At 38.0% G+C, this 15,390-nt stretch overlaps 4 protein-coding genes across 4 annotated transcripts in view; 1 reads left to right on the top strand and 3 right to left on the bottom strand.

Annotated features, from left to right (window-relative positions):
• Window positions 1-678: 678 nt before the first annotated feature.
• On the bottom strand, window positions 679-2,595 carry CBG00401 (the record flags this gene model as incomplete). Its single annotated transcript, XM_002632334.1, has 4 exons — window positions 679-767; window positions 1,016-1,099; window positions 1,525-1,614; window positions 2,565-2,595. The coding sequence occupies 4 exons, from the start codon at window positions 2,593-2,595 to the stop codon at window positions 679-681; spliced, it is 294 nt and encodes a 97-aa protein (XP_002632380.1).
• Window positions 2,596-3,810: 1,215 nt separating this feature from the next.
• Cbr-tag-141 lies at window positions 3,811-5,311 on the top strand (the record flags this gene model as incomplete). Its single annotated transcript, XM_045244738.1, has 6 exons — window positions 3,811-3,938; window positions 3,986-4,058; window positions 4,287-4,355; window positions 4,451-4,756; window positions 4,801-5,133; window positions 5,177-5,311. The coding sequence occupies 6 exons, from the start codon at window positions 3,811-3,813 to the stop codon at window positions 5,309-5,311; spliced, it is 1,044 nt and encodes a 347-aa protein (XP_045091562.1).
• Window positions 5,312-5,988: 677 nt separating this feature from the next.
• On the bottom strand, window positions 5,989-13,711 carry CBG00399 (the record flags this gene model as incomplete). The annotated part of the gene is made up of 10 exons (XM_045244737.1): window positions 5,989-6,105; window positions 6,153-6,283; window positions 6,333-6,438; window positions 6,485-6,549; window positions 12,568-12,688; window positions 12,733-12,837; window positions 12,889-12,944; window positions 13,180-13,443; window positions 13,517-13,597; window positions 13,642-13,711. The coding sequence occupies 10 exons, from the start codon at window positions 13,709-13,711 to the stop codon at window positions 5,989-5,991; spliced, it is 1,116 nt and encodes a 371-aa protein (XP_045091561.1).
• Window positions 13,712-14,322: 611 nt separating this feature from the next.
• Window positions 14,323-15,390, bottom strand: part of Cbr-clec-199 — a gene marked incomplete at both ends in the record, with an annotated part of 5,548 nt that continues 4,480 nt past the window's right edge. Inside the window, 3 exons of the mRNA XM_002632331.2 lie at window positions 14,323-14,430; window positions 14,475-14,590; window positions 14,640-14,745. Of these exons, the coding sequence (XP_002632377.2) occupies window positions 14,323-14,430; window positions 14,475-14,590; window positions 14,640-14,745 (330 nt within the window). The remainder of the gene's footprint in view (window positions 14,431-14,474; window positions 14,591-14,639; window positions 14,746-15,390) is intronic.

Raw genomic sequence — 15,390 nt, 5'->3', positions numbered from 1 at the left:
CTATTTTCAGATGGTGACGAATATTACAGAAATTCGATATTCTATAAAAATAGAATCTTTAATCAAAAAAGAGTAGCAATTTTTCATTTTATTCAAAAGTAATTGCGAATCAAAGTTTCCCAAATTGTTTTAAAATGAACAACTAATCTAGCCGTAAACACTAATAGAGTGACAGCCAAACTGTAAACTTTGAGCTCATATATCTCATTCGTTGTAAAAGATATCAAAAAGTTGTCAACTGATAAAATGTTTGTCATAATATCAAAAATGTTTTGTCAGTCGACCACTATTTGATAACTTAAACAGGAAATGAGATATATAGGCACAAAGTTGAAAGTTTGAGTGGTACTCTATTGAAGTGTTTCCGGTTTTTTGGTGAATTCAAATGAAAATTGATTTTATCCCCTTCCTACATTTTCAAGACACAAATCAGTTGCAACTTGAGTCATGTTTCTCTTCTATGTCTTTTTTTCCAAATAAATTTGTTCACGAACCCATTTATTTCAAGTGATTGTGATGAGTCAAATGAAGAATCGAACAATCGAATAAAATGGATTTTTTCGCAGAAAAAGAAAAATAGTTCGAAAGATTGCCAAAATATAAATGATCGAGAAAATTATACGCACACACACACACACAAGTTATTCAGATGAATGAGAGAAAACGAGAGAAGATGATTTAACCGAAGAGTTCGTTGGCACGTCGTCTGAATCGGTTCTCGTAGATCACGGAATCTTCTGGATACTCCATTGAAGTAGATCGTTTTCCTGAAAAAAAAACAGTAAATAAAGATTTTTGATCTTGACAAAGCCCTATTTTAAAAGTGTATATTTACTTTTCTCCAAAAAATGTGCATATATACAATGTAACCATGATCTCTCTTTCTTCTCATCGCCGCGACCTTTCTCATTTTAGAAATCTGATCTTTCTCGAATTTCCAAAAGCGCGAACATACTTGCGCCTTTCACACCCCTTATTTGCTGAGCAATTAAGAACAGATTACTGTAGTGCTTACCAAAGAGTTCTCGGCCACGTCGTTTGTTGAACATGCTGCTGCTGCCACGTTTCAGAAGTCGTCTGGAGACATCAATCGAGTCCACTGAAATTTTAAAGACCGGACTGTGTATTGCAATTTTCAGTGTACGATTATCAGTATATAACGGCATTATGCCCCAGTAAAACATTAAAGTAACAACAGTCGGTTTCTAAAAAGAAAATGAAATGAGAGCTAAATCAACAATTGGACGTCTTCCTAGGATTCATGACTCTCAGAAACCGTTGATAATTAACAAAACGCCTTAAACGCTCCATAAAATTACAGTTTTTTTTGTATCTTTTGAAATCATATCATAAATTTTTAATAATGTTTAGAAGTGTTATGTTGTTTTCCGGTTACTAGATTGCAGGTAGTTTTTAAAAACATTCTGAAAGAAACTGAGATCTATTTGGATCTATTTCATCTCATAATTTCCGATTCCTATGTTTTCTCTTTTTTCTTATTATTGTGTCTCTTGAATTTCTCACATTGATTTGGCATTACACGGAACGCTCTCAAATTCATCGGCTCCTCTTCATCGAACCACAATGGCGAAGCGGCAACAATCGAACACAACACTGAAAAAATATAGATCTAGAAGAAGACGAAGAAAATGATTCATGAATTTTGTATTCATCTATTTTTCATTCCGAGACCGGACCCGAAAACACTGAAAGAAAAATGCGAGTCGCGGGAAAAATCGCGAAGGGTGGTAATTTTTGAGAATCCGCACGCGAGGAGATTCGGAAAAAAATGACGTTGGTGTTCAGAGAGAAAGATAAATTCTGGGTACGAATTCTAGGACCCATGATTTAAATTAATGAAAAACGACATATTTCGTTTCGAATGAATTAACCATTTGAAAAACCACCAGAGAATCCTTCAGAAAACATAAAGATTTCGTTGAAACTTGAGAAAAAAGTTCGGCCGAGTACAGTTAGTCGGAAAATGTTAAAAAACAGAAAAAAAAATAGAATGAAGATTCCTCTAGAAGAATAGTTCCTATACTAGGGCTTCGCTGGCAAATTCTGGTCGGACCTAGTAGTATTCCAAAAAATTAATACTAGTAACATTTCAAATTTCAACTTCCGACCAAAATCTGACCATTAGCCGCTGTTCTTGGGCAAGTTCCTGCTAGAACCTGGCCGCACATTTTTAATCAAGTCCAATTTTGGTTTTTTGTTTGTGGTCACTTTTTCGTGATCTATCTGCTCAGGAATTGGTAATGGATCCACCGGACTGTGTATTGCAATTTTCAGTGTACGATTATCAGTATATAACGGCATTATGCCCCAGTAAAACATTAAAGTAACAACAGTCGGTTTCTAAAAAGAAAATGAAATGAGAGCTAAATCAACAATTGGACGTCTTCCTAGGATTCATGACTCTCAGAAACCGTTGATAATTAACAAAACGCCTTAAACGCTCCATAAAATTACAGTTTTTTTTGTAACTTTTGAAGTCATATCATAAATTTTTAATAATGTTTAGAAGTGTTATGTTGTTTTCCGGTTACTAGATTACTTACCGAAGAACAGAAAAACCGTTGAATAGTTCATGATTTCTGCTGAGGGTGTCACACAAGAAGCTTTCACACAACCACTGGAATAGTAGTCGGGTGGGGCTGCTTGAAAGTGAGAATGGATGAATCTCTTTTCGGAGCTGCCGAAAGATATATCTCTGCATTCAAGCCACGCCCACCTATCACATTTCCATTGGACCGCCCGTTTTCGAAAAGCTCCCGAAATGGTGACGAAATAATTAGGGGAAGTGGAGGCGTCGATGGGAAAAGTATCGGTTACTTGAAGAATGATTGAAGATAGAAAATAGGATGAGCTACTTTCGGCACGTCATTGCAAGAAGGGGACGTCATGAACAATTGCAAAGCAAACTTGAAAAGTGTTTGGATGGTACGGGGAAGGGTGTTAAGAAATGAACGATTTGCGTAATCCTAAAACTTTCGTAAGTTTGTTTTCAGTCTGCTCATGCTGGTCTAAAGAACTGTGTGCACTGTGAAACTTTCCCACACATAAACACTCTTGTTTGATGCGAAATGAATGAAGCGATTTCAGATAAATGCTATGGGGTAGGTTTTCAGACAGGTCTTCCTACAGGTTTCCAGTAGACGTGCCTAATTGTAATACTTTTATTTAGAAAGCGTGAATCATTCCGATTCACCCCGTTCCCTATTATTTTCAGGTTGTATTGTAGCGCCCGTTGATTTTGTGGTATTTATACTTGCTGATCGTTTCTTTTGGCCAGGTTTTTGTGGATTTTTTAGTAGATCAGTAAGTGGAAATTATTTATTTCAAAAATTTTATGATCTTAAAAATTTAAAGATTAATTTTTTGTTTACTACCGGAACCGATAGTCTCTGAAAAAAACCGTTCCCACACCAATCACCTTTTTTCGCTGCCCAAGTTCCTCTTGAAAACCGGATAAAGTCCGATTTCCCCTCTCTTTGATATTTGATATGCAATTTTCCGTTTGCATCTCTCAACAGTCTCTCATATCCCAAGCTATGCTTCCATGTTTCTTCGACCATCTGCGTCTTGTGTGGACTGTCCACTTTTATTTGAAGAACAGACCATTTGACTTCCGTTTTTTAATTGCCATTTTCCCTTTAAGATTACACATAAAACTTGTGAAAAGTACAATTTTAGGACGGTGGCCTTTTTTGAAAAATTAGAAAAGTATAATTCCCAAAATGCAGGTTTTCATTTTACTCTGAATTCGTTTTTTTTCTTTCAGAAAATAGTATTAACATATTGAAAATGTCGTCTAATTCACCTGAAATGTTTTACGTTATTCTATATGGAGTGATTTCGGTTACGGTAGTTTCACTATTGTCTCTTGGTGGTGCATGCATTGGACCACTGATGGCGAAAGATGCAAAACATAGGTAAACTGATTTTGAATAATAAAAAATGAGAAAAAAAATAATTTCAGGTGGCTCCATTTTTTTCTGGCAATGGCGATCTCGACCCTCAGTTCCGATGCGATTTTGCATATTATACCGCAGGTGAGTGATTTGTTCAAAAGAGGGTTTGAAGTATTATGTATTTGCCGGTCACAGTTTTTGTTTTAAAAAAAATCGTATTTTTTGTGTTTAGTTTGCCGTTTCATGAACCAAAAATCACATAATTTTTTTTCTATAATTTAGTTTTAAAGAGCTGATAAAAATTGAAAGATTTGATTATACTTTTTTTAATTCGAAATAGCATTCCTTCGAAAAATCACATTTTTACAGGTAGTGGGAGCTCATAGTCACAGCCATGGACATTCCCACGAGCACCATGGAAGCTCTTCCCATGAAAATGTAACAGCTGCACATAGTCATAGTCATCACGAAGAAGAGGATGAGATTATGGCAAGTCTTCTCATCTTTTCAATTCTGAAATCTCAATTTTTCAGTGGTACACCATCACATCAACTCGCAAGAACCTGCTCCGACTCTCGGTGATCGTTCTTTCCATCTACGTTCTTTACTTTGTGGAGTTTTTCATGTTCTACCGGAAAATTCATCTCCACTATTGCTCACCTTCCACAAAGTCTCCTGTAAAGAGCCCATCTGGAATCCAATCTTCACATTCAAATTCAAGTGGAATTGAGGACAATAATAATGGAGAATCCAAAGAAAAACCCAGAGAAGAAGGAGGTCACGAGTTGATTCATTTGCGAGAGGAAGAAGAAGATGGTGGTGAGATTTGTGGACTTAAAGTGAGTCAGAAAATTTTCAAATCTAAAAAATTCTCTATTTTCAGCCACGCGCTCTAATCATCCTATTTGGTGATGGAATTCATAATTTAGTAGATGGAGTAGCAATCGGTGCATCATTTATGATCTCACTAAAACTCGGATTCATCACAACAATCGCAGTGGTTTGTCACGAACTTCCGCATGAAATTGGAGATTTGGCAGTGCTGATTGATTCGGGACTATCAATGGTCACAGCATTAATACTGAATTTACTCTCCGCTCTAACTGCCTACATAGGACTATTTATTGCAATTGTTTTGGGAAAAGATGAAGAAATCGAGACAATATTATTAGCAATTACAGCTGGAATGTTTCTTTATGTAGCATGGGCGGATATGGTAAATTTTTCGTTGGAGGTTTTTAATAACAGTTATTTTCCAGCTCTCACATCTTAAACATGACGCGTTGATGGCTGATCATTGGATGGTGACAAGTATTTTACAATTATCCGGGTTTACTGTTGGATTTCTTCTCATTTTTGGATTAGGATGGTTCGAACACTTGCTCGAAGGATAAAAATGATAATGAACTCACAACTGATAAAACGGGTCCAATAAATATTATTTTTATAAAAACGAATTTTTTCTTGGTTTCCTCAACGACCGGTACAAAGTCGAACATAACCTTTTGTGTGACTTTGCATTAAAATGATAAGAAATTGATAACAATAATGTCAAGAATTTCTAGTTTATTCTTACTTCTAGTGACCTAGTTATGCTGTCTTCTTTTAGCTCAGGTTAGTTGATTTTTTTCTCAAAACTGTTTGATAATTTGTTTTTAGAGAAAGGTCTCAAGTTTTACACAGCTTTCAATGCATTTTTTGCTGTTTCATCATTATGGAACCAAGATTTCGTAATCTTTTCGATTAGTCTCATTTCAATTTTAATTGGTGGAGTATCATATTTGGAATACAAAAAATGTAGATTAACAGGCCTTCCGATCCTAATTTTAGTTATGATGACGATGTGGATTCTGTAAAACTTCACTTTGTTTAAAAAAAACATATTTCTGCTTCAGATCGTTCTTCAAAACATTTTATTGGAACACATTCATTTTTCTACTCTCCGTTTACAACCTATTGATTCTTGTCACTTTATCATTTTCTATTCCATTTTCTGCTTACATTTTGATGGTGGTTTTGTTGCTGGGACAATCTATAGATGACGATTGACAATAAATTGCTCATATGTATTTTATTTATTCACTTGTTTACAAAGCACATATTCTTGCGTCAAAGAACAAGGATAATCCATCCAAACTCCACGAGAAAAACCGAATTCCGAACCGCTATTGACAATGGACAGTGTCATCTGAAATGATATCATGTACTTGCCCCTTTTTATAATAAAATACTTACAACATTACAATACTTTGTATAATCAGCCCCCTGCGCTTTGTTTGGTTTTCCTGGTGCCCAGTTCGAGTATGAAGATTCTCCGATCCACGCCTGATGGACTATGAAAGTGTCGTCATTGGTGCTGAATGCCTCTCAAAAGAACAACAAATTATAAACATAAACGTCTTCATTCCAACTAACTTCTTATCGCCTCATTCATTGCATCATCTGTGATTACTGCAATTTCTCCTCCAAATGCTTCACATCCTGCTTTGGAAGTGACATAGTTTGCAGGTCCCTTCACTATCTGGAAGAGGGATCAAAAAACAAATGTATTGTTTGCCGATGTTTACCCCATAACAACTTCCTTCGTAACTGATCCAAAACTTGTCGCATTTCGGCGAGCAATCACCGGTCACTAATGTTGTTGTTGTTGTGGGAGTTGTGGTTGCTACCGTAGTAGTTGTTGGTGTCGATGTAGTCGTCGTAGTTATGGTTGTTGGTGTTGTCGTGGTAGTCGTTTCCTGTAAGCACATAACGTTATGTGCATGTAGTAATGATTTAGAAAGATGTCGAACAAAATATCGTACCGTTGTAGTCGTAGTTGTAGGAGTTGTAGTAGTTGTGGTAGCAGTAGTAGTAGTCGTGGAGGTTGTGCTAGTAGTGGGTGGAGTGGTCGTTGTTGTCGTTGGAGTCGTTGTTGTAGTTGGCGGTTTAGTGGGATCGGGAATCTCACCACACTCTTTCTTGACGTAAGTTTCTCCAGAAGATGCAGCTGAATTGTTTTAATAAAACAGGGATCTTGTTTGGGGATATAATCTTTTTTTTGCCTCTGATCTAATCGCAGGGACCGAATAATTTCAAATCGACTTGAAAGAGAGAGAAAAAATCTAGGTCATGACCTAGGAAAAACTGGGTCATGACCAAGAAAAAACTGTGTCATGACCTAGAAAAATTGGGTCATGACCGAAAAAATCTAGGTCACGACCTAAAAAAATTGGGTTATGGCTTAGAAAAATTGGGTTATGACCTAGAAAAATTGGGTCATGACCTAAAAAAATTGGGTTATGACCGAAAAAATCTAGGTCACGACCTAAAAAAATTGGGTTATTGCTTAGAAAAATTGGGCTATGACCTAGAAAAATTGGGTCATGACCAAGAAAAAACTGGGTCATGACCTAGAAAAATGGGGTCATGACCTAGAAAAAACTGGGTCATGACCTAGAAAAAATTGGGTCATGACCTAAAAAATTGGTTTATGACCTAGAAAAAATCTAGGTCACGACCTAAAAAAATTGGGTTATGGCTTTAAAAAATTGGGTTATGACCTAGAAAAATTTGGGTCATGACCTAGAAAAAATTGGGTCATGACCTAGAAAAATTGGGTCATGACCTAAAAAAATCTAGGTCATGACCTAGAAAAATTGGGTCATGACCAAGAAAAAACTGGGTCATGGCCTAGAAAAATTTGGGTCATGACCTAGAAAAAATTGGGTCATGACCTGAAAAATTGGTTTATGACCTAGAAAAAATCTAGGTCACGACCTAAAAAAATTGGGTTATGGCTTTAAAAAATTGGGTCATGACCTAGAAAAAATTGGGTCATGACCTAGAAAAATTGGGTCATGACCTAAAAAAATCTAGGTCATGACCTAGAAAAATTGGGTCATGACCAAGAAAAAACTGGGTCATGGCCTAGAAAAATTTGGGTCATGACCTAGAAAAATGGGGTCATGACCTAGAAAAAACTAGGTCATGACCAAGAAAAAACTGTGTCATGACCTAGAAAAATTGGGTCATGACCGAAAAAATCTAGGTCACGACCTAAAAAAATTGGGTTATGGCTTAGAAAAATTGGGTTATGACCTAGAAAAATTGGGTCATGACCTAAAAAAATTGGGTTATGACCGAAAAAATCTAGGTCACGACCTAAAAAAATTGGGTTATTGCTTAGAAAAATTGGGCTATGACCTAGAAAAATTGGGTCATGACCAAGAAAAAACTGGGTCTGACCTAGAAAAAAATGGGTCATGACCTAGAAAAATTGGGTCATGACCTGAAAAAACTGGTTTATGACCTAGAAAAAATCTAGGTCACGACCTAAAAAAAAATTGGGTTATGGCTTTAAAAAATTGGGTTATGACCTAGAAAATTTTGGGTCATGACCTAGAAAAAATTGGGTCATGACCTAGAAAAATTGAGTCATGACCTAGAAGAAATTGGGTCATGACCTAGAAGAAATTGGGTCATGACCTAGAAGAAATTGGGTCATGACCTAAAAATATTGGGTCATGACTTAGAAAAATGGGGTCATGACCTAGAAAAAACTGGGTCATGACCTAGAAAAAATTGGGTCATGACCTAGAAAAAATTGGGTCATGACCTAGAAAAATTGGGTCATGACCTAGAAGAAATTGGGTCATGACCTAGAAGAAATTGGGTCATGACCTAAAAATATTGGGTCATGACCTAGAAAAATGGGGTCATGACCTAGAAAAAATTGGGTCATGACCTGAAAAATTGGTTTATGACCTAGAAAAAATCTAGGTCACGACCTAAAAAAATTGGGTTATGGCTTTAAAAAATTGGGTTATGACCTAGAAAACTTTGGGTCATGACCTAGAAAAAATTGGGTCATGACCTAAAAAAATCTAGGTCATGACCTAGAAAAATTGGGTCATGACCAAAAAAAAACTGGGTCATGGCCTAGAAAAATTTGGGTCATGACCTAGAAAAAATTGGGTCATGACCTAGAAAACTTTGGGTCATGACCTAGAAAAAATTGGGTCATGACCTAAAAAAATCTAGGTCATGACCTAGAAAAATTGGGTCATGACCAAAAAAAAACTGGGTCATGGCCTAGAAAAATTTGGGTCATGACCTAGAAAAAATTGGGTCATGACCTAGAAAAATTTGGGTCATGACCTAGAAGAAATTGGGTCATGACCTAGAAAAAATTGGGTCATGACCTACAAATATTGGGTCATGACCTAGAAAAATGGGGTCATGACCTAGAAAAAACTGGGTCATGACCTAGAAAAAATTGGGTCATGACCTAGAAAAATTGGGTCATGACCTAGAAGAAATTGGGTCATGACCTAGAAAAAATTGGGTCATGACCTACAAATATTGGGTCATGACCTAGAAAAATGGGGTCATGACCTAGAAAAAACTGGGTCATGACCTAGAAAAAATTGGATCATGACCTAGAAAAATTGGGTCATGACCTAGAAGAAATTGGGTCATGACCTGAAAAATTGGTTTATGACCTAGAAAAAATCTAGGTCACGACCTAAAAAAATTGGGTTATGGCTTTAAAAAATTGGGTTATGACCTAGAAAACTTTGGGTCATGACCTAGAAAAAATTGGGTCATGACCTAAAAAAATCTAGGTCATGACCTAGAAAAATTGGGTCATGACCAAAAAAAAACTGGGTCATGGCCTAGAAAAATTTGGGTCATGACCTAGAAAAAATTGGGTCATGACCTAGAAAAATTTGGGTCATGACCTAGAAGAAATTGGGTCATGACCTAGAAAAAATTGGGTCATGACCTACAAATATTGGGTCATGACCTAGAAAAATGGGGTCATGACCTAGAAAAAATTGGGTCATGACCTAAAAAATTGGTTTATGACATAGAAAAAATCTAGGTCACGACCTGAAAAAATTGGGTTATGGCTTTAAAAAATTGGGTTATGACCTAGAAAAATTTGGGTCATGACCTAGAAAAAATTGGGTCATGACCTAGAAAAATTGGGTCATGACCTAAAAAAATGGGGTCATGACCTAGAAAAAACTAGGTCATGACCTGGAAAAAATTGGGCCGTGATCTAGAAAAAAAACAGAACCATCAAGAAAACATTCCGTAAACACTCATGACCACCCAAACCGTCCACTTTGCGCTCGTTTATCTTGGTTCCTGTAACAGATATCAAAAAGTTTTCAACTGGCAAACTGTTTATCATGTTATCTGTTGCATTATATGGATACTTCCAATAGTTTTATATTTGATCTACCAAATTATTTGTGATCTACCCACCTAAGAAGAGCGCCCTTCTCTGGCACTCTTCTTCTTAGTTGTTTCATTGATCAGAACCCCTCTTTCTTTGGGGCTGACAACCATTCTCGGTCTGTCCTAGTCTCCCAGCCTTTTCTACTTTTCCCCCTCTATTCTCGTACATTTTTGGTACCTGAATAAATCTGTATTCTATAACTACTATTCGCATTCCTTGAGCCGGCCAGAATGCCGGATCCTAAGGACGTAACAACTGGCGATCAGGATGAGATTCGAACTCACGCGGGGAAACCGCAATGGATTAGCAGCGGAACTACAGTCAGATTGAGAAAGAAGCTTTCGGACTCATCACGGCTGTCACGAAGTTCCACAAATTTCCTTTATGGCCGCCACTTCACTCTGAAGACCGACCACAAGCCATTGCTGTTAATATTTGGAGATAAAAACGGTATACCCCTTTACAGTGCAAACCGTCTTCAGCGTTGGGCTATCATTCTGCTCAACTACGACTTCACCATCGAGTACGTCAACACCAATCACTTCGGACAAGCTGATGCTCTGTCAAGATTGATCTCGGACCAAATCCAGCAAAAAGAATGTGAAGTATACTGTATCAGGTTTGTGGCCCAAAATCATTGATAAAAGCTCACAAATCTCTTTTTTCCACCACCGACGAGATCAACTGTCAATCGTGGCCGACTGCATCATGTTCAACGACAGGATCGTCATTCCCAGTACTCTCAAGGCAAGGGTTCTCAAAATGATTCACCGGGCTCATCCTGGAATCGTGAGGATGAAGCAGTTGGCGCGATCTCTCGTATACTAACCATCCATCGATAAGGACATCGAGAACAAGGTCAGAAGTTGTGACCAGTGTGCATCAGTCGCTAAGAATCCAATAAAGAACACTCTATGTTCTTTGCCAATCCCAACTGCTCCATGGCAAAGGGTACACGCTAACTATGCTGGACCACTGGATGGAACTTACTATTTGGTCGTGGTAGACGCATTCTCCAAATGGCCTGAAGTCTTCCCAATCACATCCATCACAACTACAGCTACAATAAATATTCTGAGAAAAGTGTTTTCACAATTCGGAGATCCGCAAACGCTGGTAACCGACAACGGAACTCAGTTCACTTCATCTGGTTTCGAAAACTTCTGCAAGGATCGAGGAATCACACATTCATGATCACCACCATTCCATCCGCAGTCAAATGGTCAAGCAGAACTTTTCGTGGACACTCTCAAACGGAGCTTAGGCAAGTTAAAAGGGGAGGAAAACGCAGATACTGCCTTATATGTATTTCTGCAGAGCTATCGCTCAACTCCTTGCACCTCCAGCCCTAATGGCTCTACACCAGCTGAGAACTTCATTGGTCGCAAAATCCGAACATTTCTGGATCGAGTACGCCCGAAAGACCAACTTCCCAACTCGCATGATACTGAGATGGAGAAGCAGTTCAACAAGCAACATGGTGCACGATCAAGAAGCTACCAAGTTGGAGAAAAGGTTTATGTTAAAGACTACCGTAACATAAATACTGCCACTTGGATTCCAGGTACTATCCAGAAGTGCGTTGGACAAACGATGTACCACGTCGCAGTCAACGACACCGTCTGGACCCGACACGCCAATCAGCTCCGAAGACGTGACGCTCCAATCCAATTCGACGTGCCCTGGACACAATGGATCCAATCGATGTGACACCTACGGCTACTCAACTTCCGAGCAGCTCCACAGATACCACGCCATCTCCAGTGAACACTCCAGCTAAGCCGAAAACTCCACCGCCCAAGCAATACCGGAAGTCTACTCGGATTATCAACCAACCTCCACGTTTGGTCATGAAGTATAATCAAAAGTCTTATCATTGATTTTTGTTCCCTTTATTTCTAGATTAAGTTTGTAGTCTACCCCCCACTTAATCATCCTTTCCCTTGTCCTTGTTCCATCTTAAAAAGGGAGGTGTTGCATTCTATGCATACTTCCATTAGTTTTATATTTGATCTACCAAGTTATTTGTGATCTACCCACCTAAGAAGAGCGCCCTTCTCTGGCACTCTTCTTCTTAGTTGTTTCATTGGTCAGAACCCCTCTTTCTTTGGGGCTGACAACCATTCTCGGTCTGTGCTAGTCTCTCCCAGCCTTCTCTACTTTTCCCCCTCTATTCTCGTACATCTTTAGTACCTGAATAAATCTGTATTCTATAACTACTATTCGTATTCCTTGAGCCGGCCAGAATGCCGGATCCTAAGGACGTAACATTATCATTAATATTTTGTCAGTTGATTACTTTTTTATATCTTTCACATAAGCCGAGATATATGGGCTCAAATTTAGCGAGTTGAGTGGCCTTCCATTAGAGTGTTTACGGTAAATGTCTTCGTTTTTTTCTGTATTCTCGAAAAGACTTACATGCATTAGGATCATATTTACAAAGCGCAACAGTACCACTCGTTTGTGAGCACAGTATCATATCATCCCACTGTCCAGCTACGTATCCATCAATATAGTGCAATTCATCGTATTCCCACAACTACAAATACCTTACTGGATAAAAAGTTGAAAAGTCGTGCATACTGTCACACAACTGTATTCAGCAAACTCGGATTGAGGATAATGAGGCTGCCAAAACCAAAAGTCAACTGGGGTCCCGTCGGTCCAGATGTAGGTCACATTGTCACACTAAATTTTAAAATAATACAAATCGATAAGCCAAATACAAAATGAATATACATCTCTTCTCATACCAATCCATGCATCCATGTGGCCGCTTTTGTCCCGGAATTGGGCTGAAAAAACTTACTCATTTATTATATTAACTGTTGTGTTTGTGACTAATTAAAAAATATATTGGAGAATTTTCTTGAAAGACGAAAAATGTGATTTTGTAAATTTTGTGACTGTCTTCAGAATAGGCAGAAGTTATTTCATGAATAACATATACGGAAACTTATATTTGGCAACGCAATTATTTAAATGCATTTTTTCAAACAAATAGATTGTATCCTTGATTCCAAGTCTTACCATTCAACCATCTGCTTTCAGCTTCATTGTGAACTGACGCTAGATGTCCTCCGGATACTTCTTCGACACAATACTCCTCACCAGCGTACCAGGACATTTCTTTTTTTGATTGTTTGTAGCACATCCCATTAACAGAATATCTCGTCCATCCCGAGGCACAAGGTGCTGTTCCCACTTCATCTGACAGTATCAGCAGGTTGGATGAAGGGTCAAATAGTACAGAACTCGGAAGATCTAGTTGAGATTTAAGAATTGAGTTCAAATCTGGAAATATTGAAAGGAAAGTGATAACCCATCAAAATTCGAATTTCATTAAAACTCGAATTTTCAAACATACCATCATCTTTTGATCCTCTGATTGCTCCACGATTATGCTTCAAAAAATTCCCAATCATGGCCTGCTTTCCAACCTTCTCCTCTTTGAAACTGTGGTTTTTTAAAATTCAGCTTCTTAAAACTCACCAATTGCCATGTTCCAAACACCAAAACATAGTGCTAATAAAATATGAAGATCTAAAACCAACTGGTTCATTACTTTCCTTTTCCAATACAGAATGGTCACCTGTTGTTTGTGAAGGACCTCCCCTCGTATTCAAAAATCGGATAAATGAATGATCGACCTCTGATAATCCGTTCTTGCATACCGGAAGTTCTGAGAGTACATAATTTTGTATGTAGTTTTGAAATCATCGAAATGTGGGATCAGGTTAAATTTTAAAGAGTTTAAAACCCCCAATTTTCTCACAAACACCAAAAACCTTTTGTTGGTTATTGGAAAACTACTGGGCATCCTTGTATAAGTATAAATGTTTTCATCATATAAGTTTGTGTCCGGCGCTTCAAACGTCTGACTGCTGCGACTACGGCGTGAGTTCGTCGCTTCGCTTCTCACTTTTTTGGCACCTTTTCGAATTGAAAATTTAAATCTTTTCTATGATTTGTTCTCATTGTACTTCAGGCCTACCAACCTCAAAAGTGTTATGGTAGATCCATTTTTGTTTGGCGGACTTTTTTCCGGAATGAAACTTCCCTCCTGGGGAAACGGAATGAAAGACAAAGAAGGAAAGAGACACCACTTTATTTATTCATTTTAAAAACGCTTATGATAAGAATGATTTTACTTCAAGTTCAATAACATTATTTTCATATTGCTTTTTCACAGATACCAAATTCTTTCACACTTGTACAAGCATACGATTTCCAAACTCCTCGTTTTGAATAAATTCCGTTGTCTGATTGGCTAAGAATTATCTGAAACTTATAAATTGATGTAACTTAACGTGTAACCTGACTACCGTGAGACATGATCCAGCGGACGATGTAGATCCAAAAGCCAAATTGCTGTACCCTCCAGATGCACTTATCCAAGCTTCTTCGAGTGTGATACTCAATGTGTTGGTGCTGAAGGCTACTGAAAACATACCAAGGGGAAATTTCTTTGCATCCGAAAATTATTTTACATCTCAAAGCTTCATTGATTCCAGCACCACTGACATCTGCTAGTTTTCCACCCAACCGCACACATTCCGAATTGAAATCTGCAGATCTTCCAGGTCCTTGAATTTTCTGAAAGATATATTTTTCAAAGTTTTCCTTTTCGTGAAATAAAGTTACAGAAAACTCACCGAGTAACACAAATTGTTATAAGCTACCCAGTTAGTTGGGCATTTGCTTTCACATTTTGCAGTGTCGAATGGAGTTGTAATTTTTGTTGTAGAAGTCGGTGTGGTTGTAAGAAGAGACGTCGTTGTCATATTTGTATGAGTGGTAGTTGTTGGAGTCGTTGTAGTCGTTGTAGGTGTGGTAGTAGTTGTTGTAGTAGTCGTCGTAGTTGTAGAAGTCGTAGTTGTGGGAGTAGTTGTTGTAATTGTAGGAGTGGTAGTAGTCGTGGTGGCTGTCGTAGTCGTCGGAGTGGTCGTTGTAGTGGTAGGAGTGGTTGTGGTAGTCGTCGAGGTCGTTGTCGTGGTCGTCGGCGTAGTAGTTGTTTCCTATAACCGGATTGTATTTGAATAATTTTTTAAGTAGAATTTTCTGTCTAGCAATGCTCTCAAAATGCGTCTGCTTAGAAGACTTCCCGTAGTAGTGGTAGTAGAGGGATCCGTGGTAGTGGTGGTCGGAGATGGTGGTCGTTGTGGAAGTTGTGGTCGTGGTTGTGGGTGTTGTAGTAGTCGTGGTGGGAGTTGTAGTCGTAGTCATAGTTGTAGTAGTTGT

This window comes from Caenorhabditis briggsae (assembly GCF_000004555.2).
Source record: "Caenorhabditis briggsae complete genome, chrIV, whole genome shotgun sequence".
NCBI lineage: Eukaryota > Metazoa > Nematoda > Chromadorea > Rhabditida > Rhabditidae > Caenorhabditis > Caenorhabditis briggsae.
The sequence above is the reverse complement of the archived record's forward strand: the minus strand, read 5'-3'. Positions and strand labels throughout refer to the sequence as shown.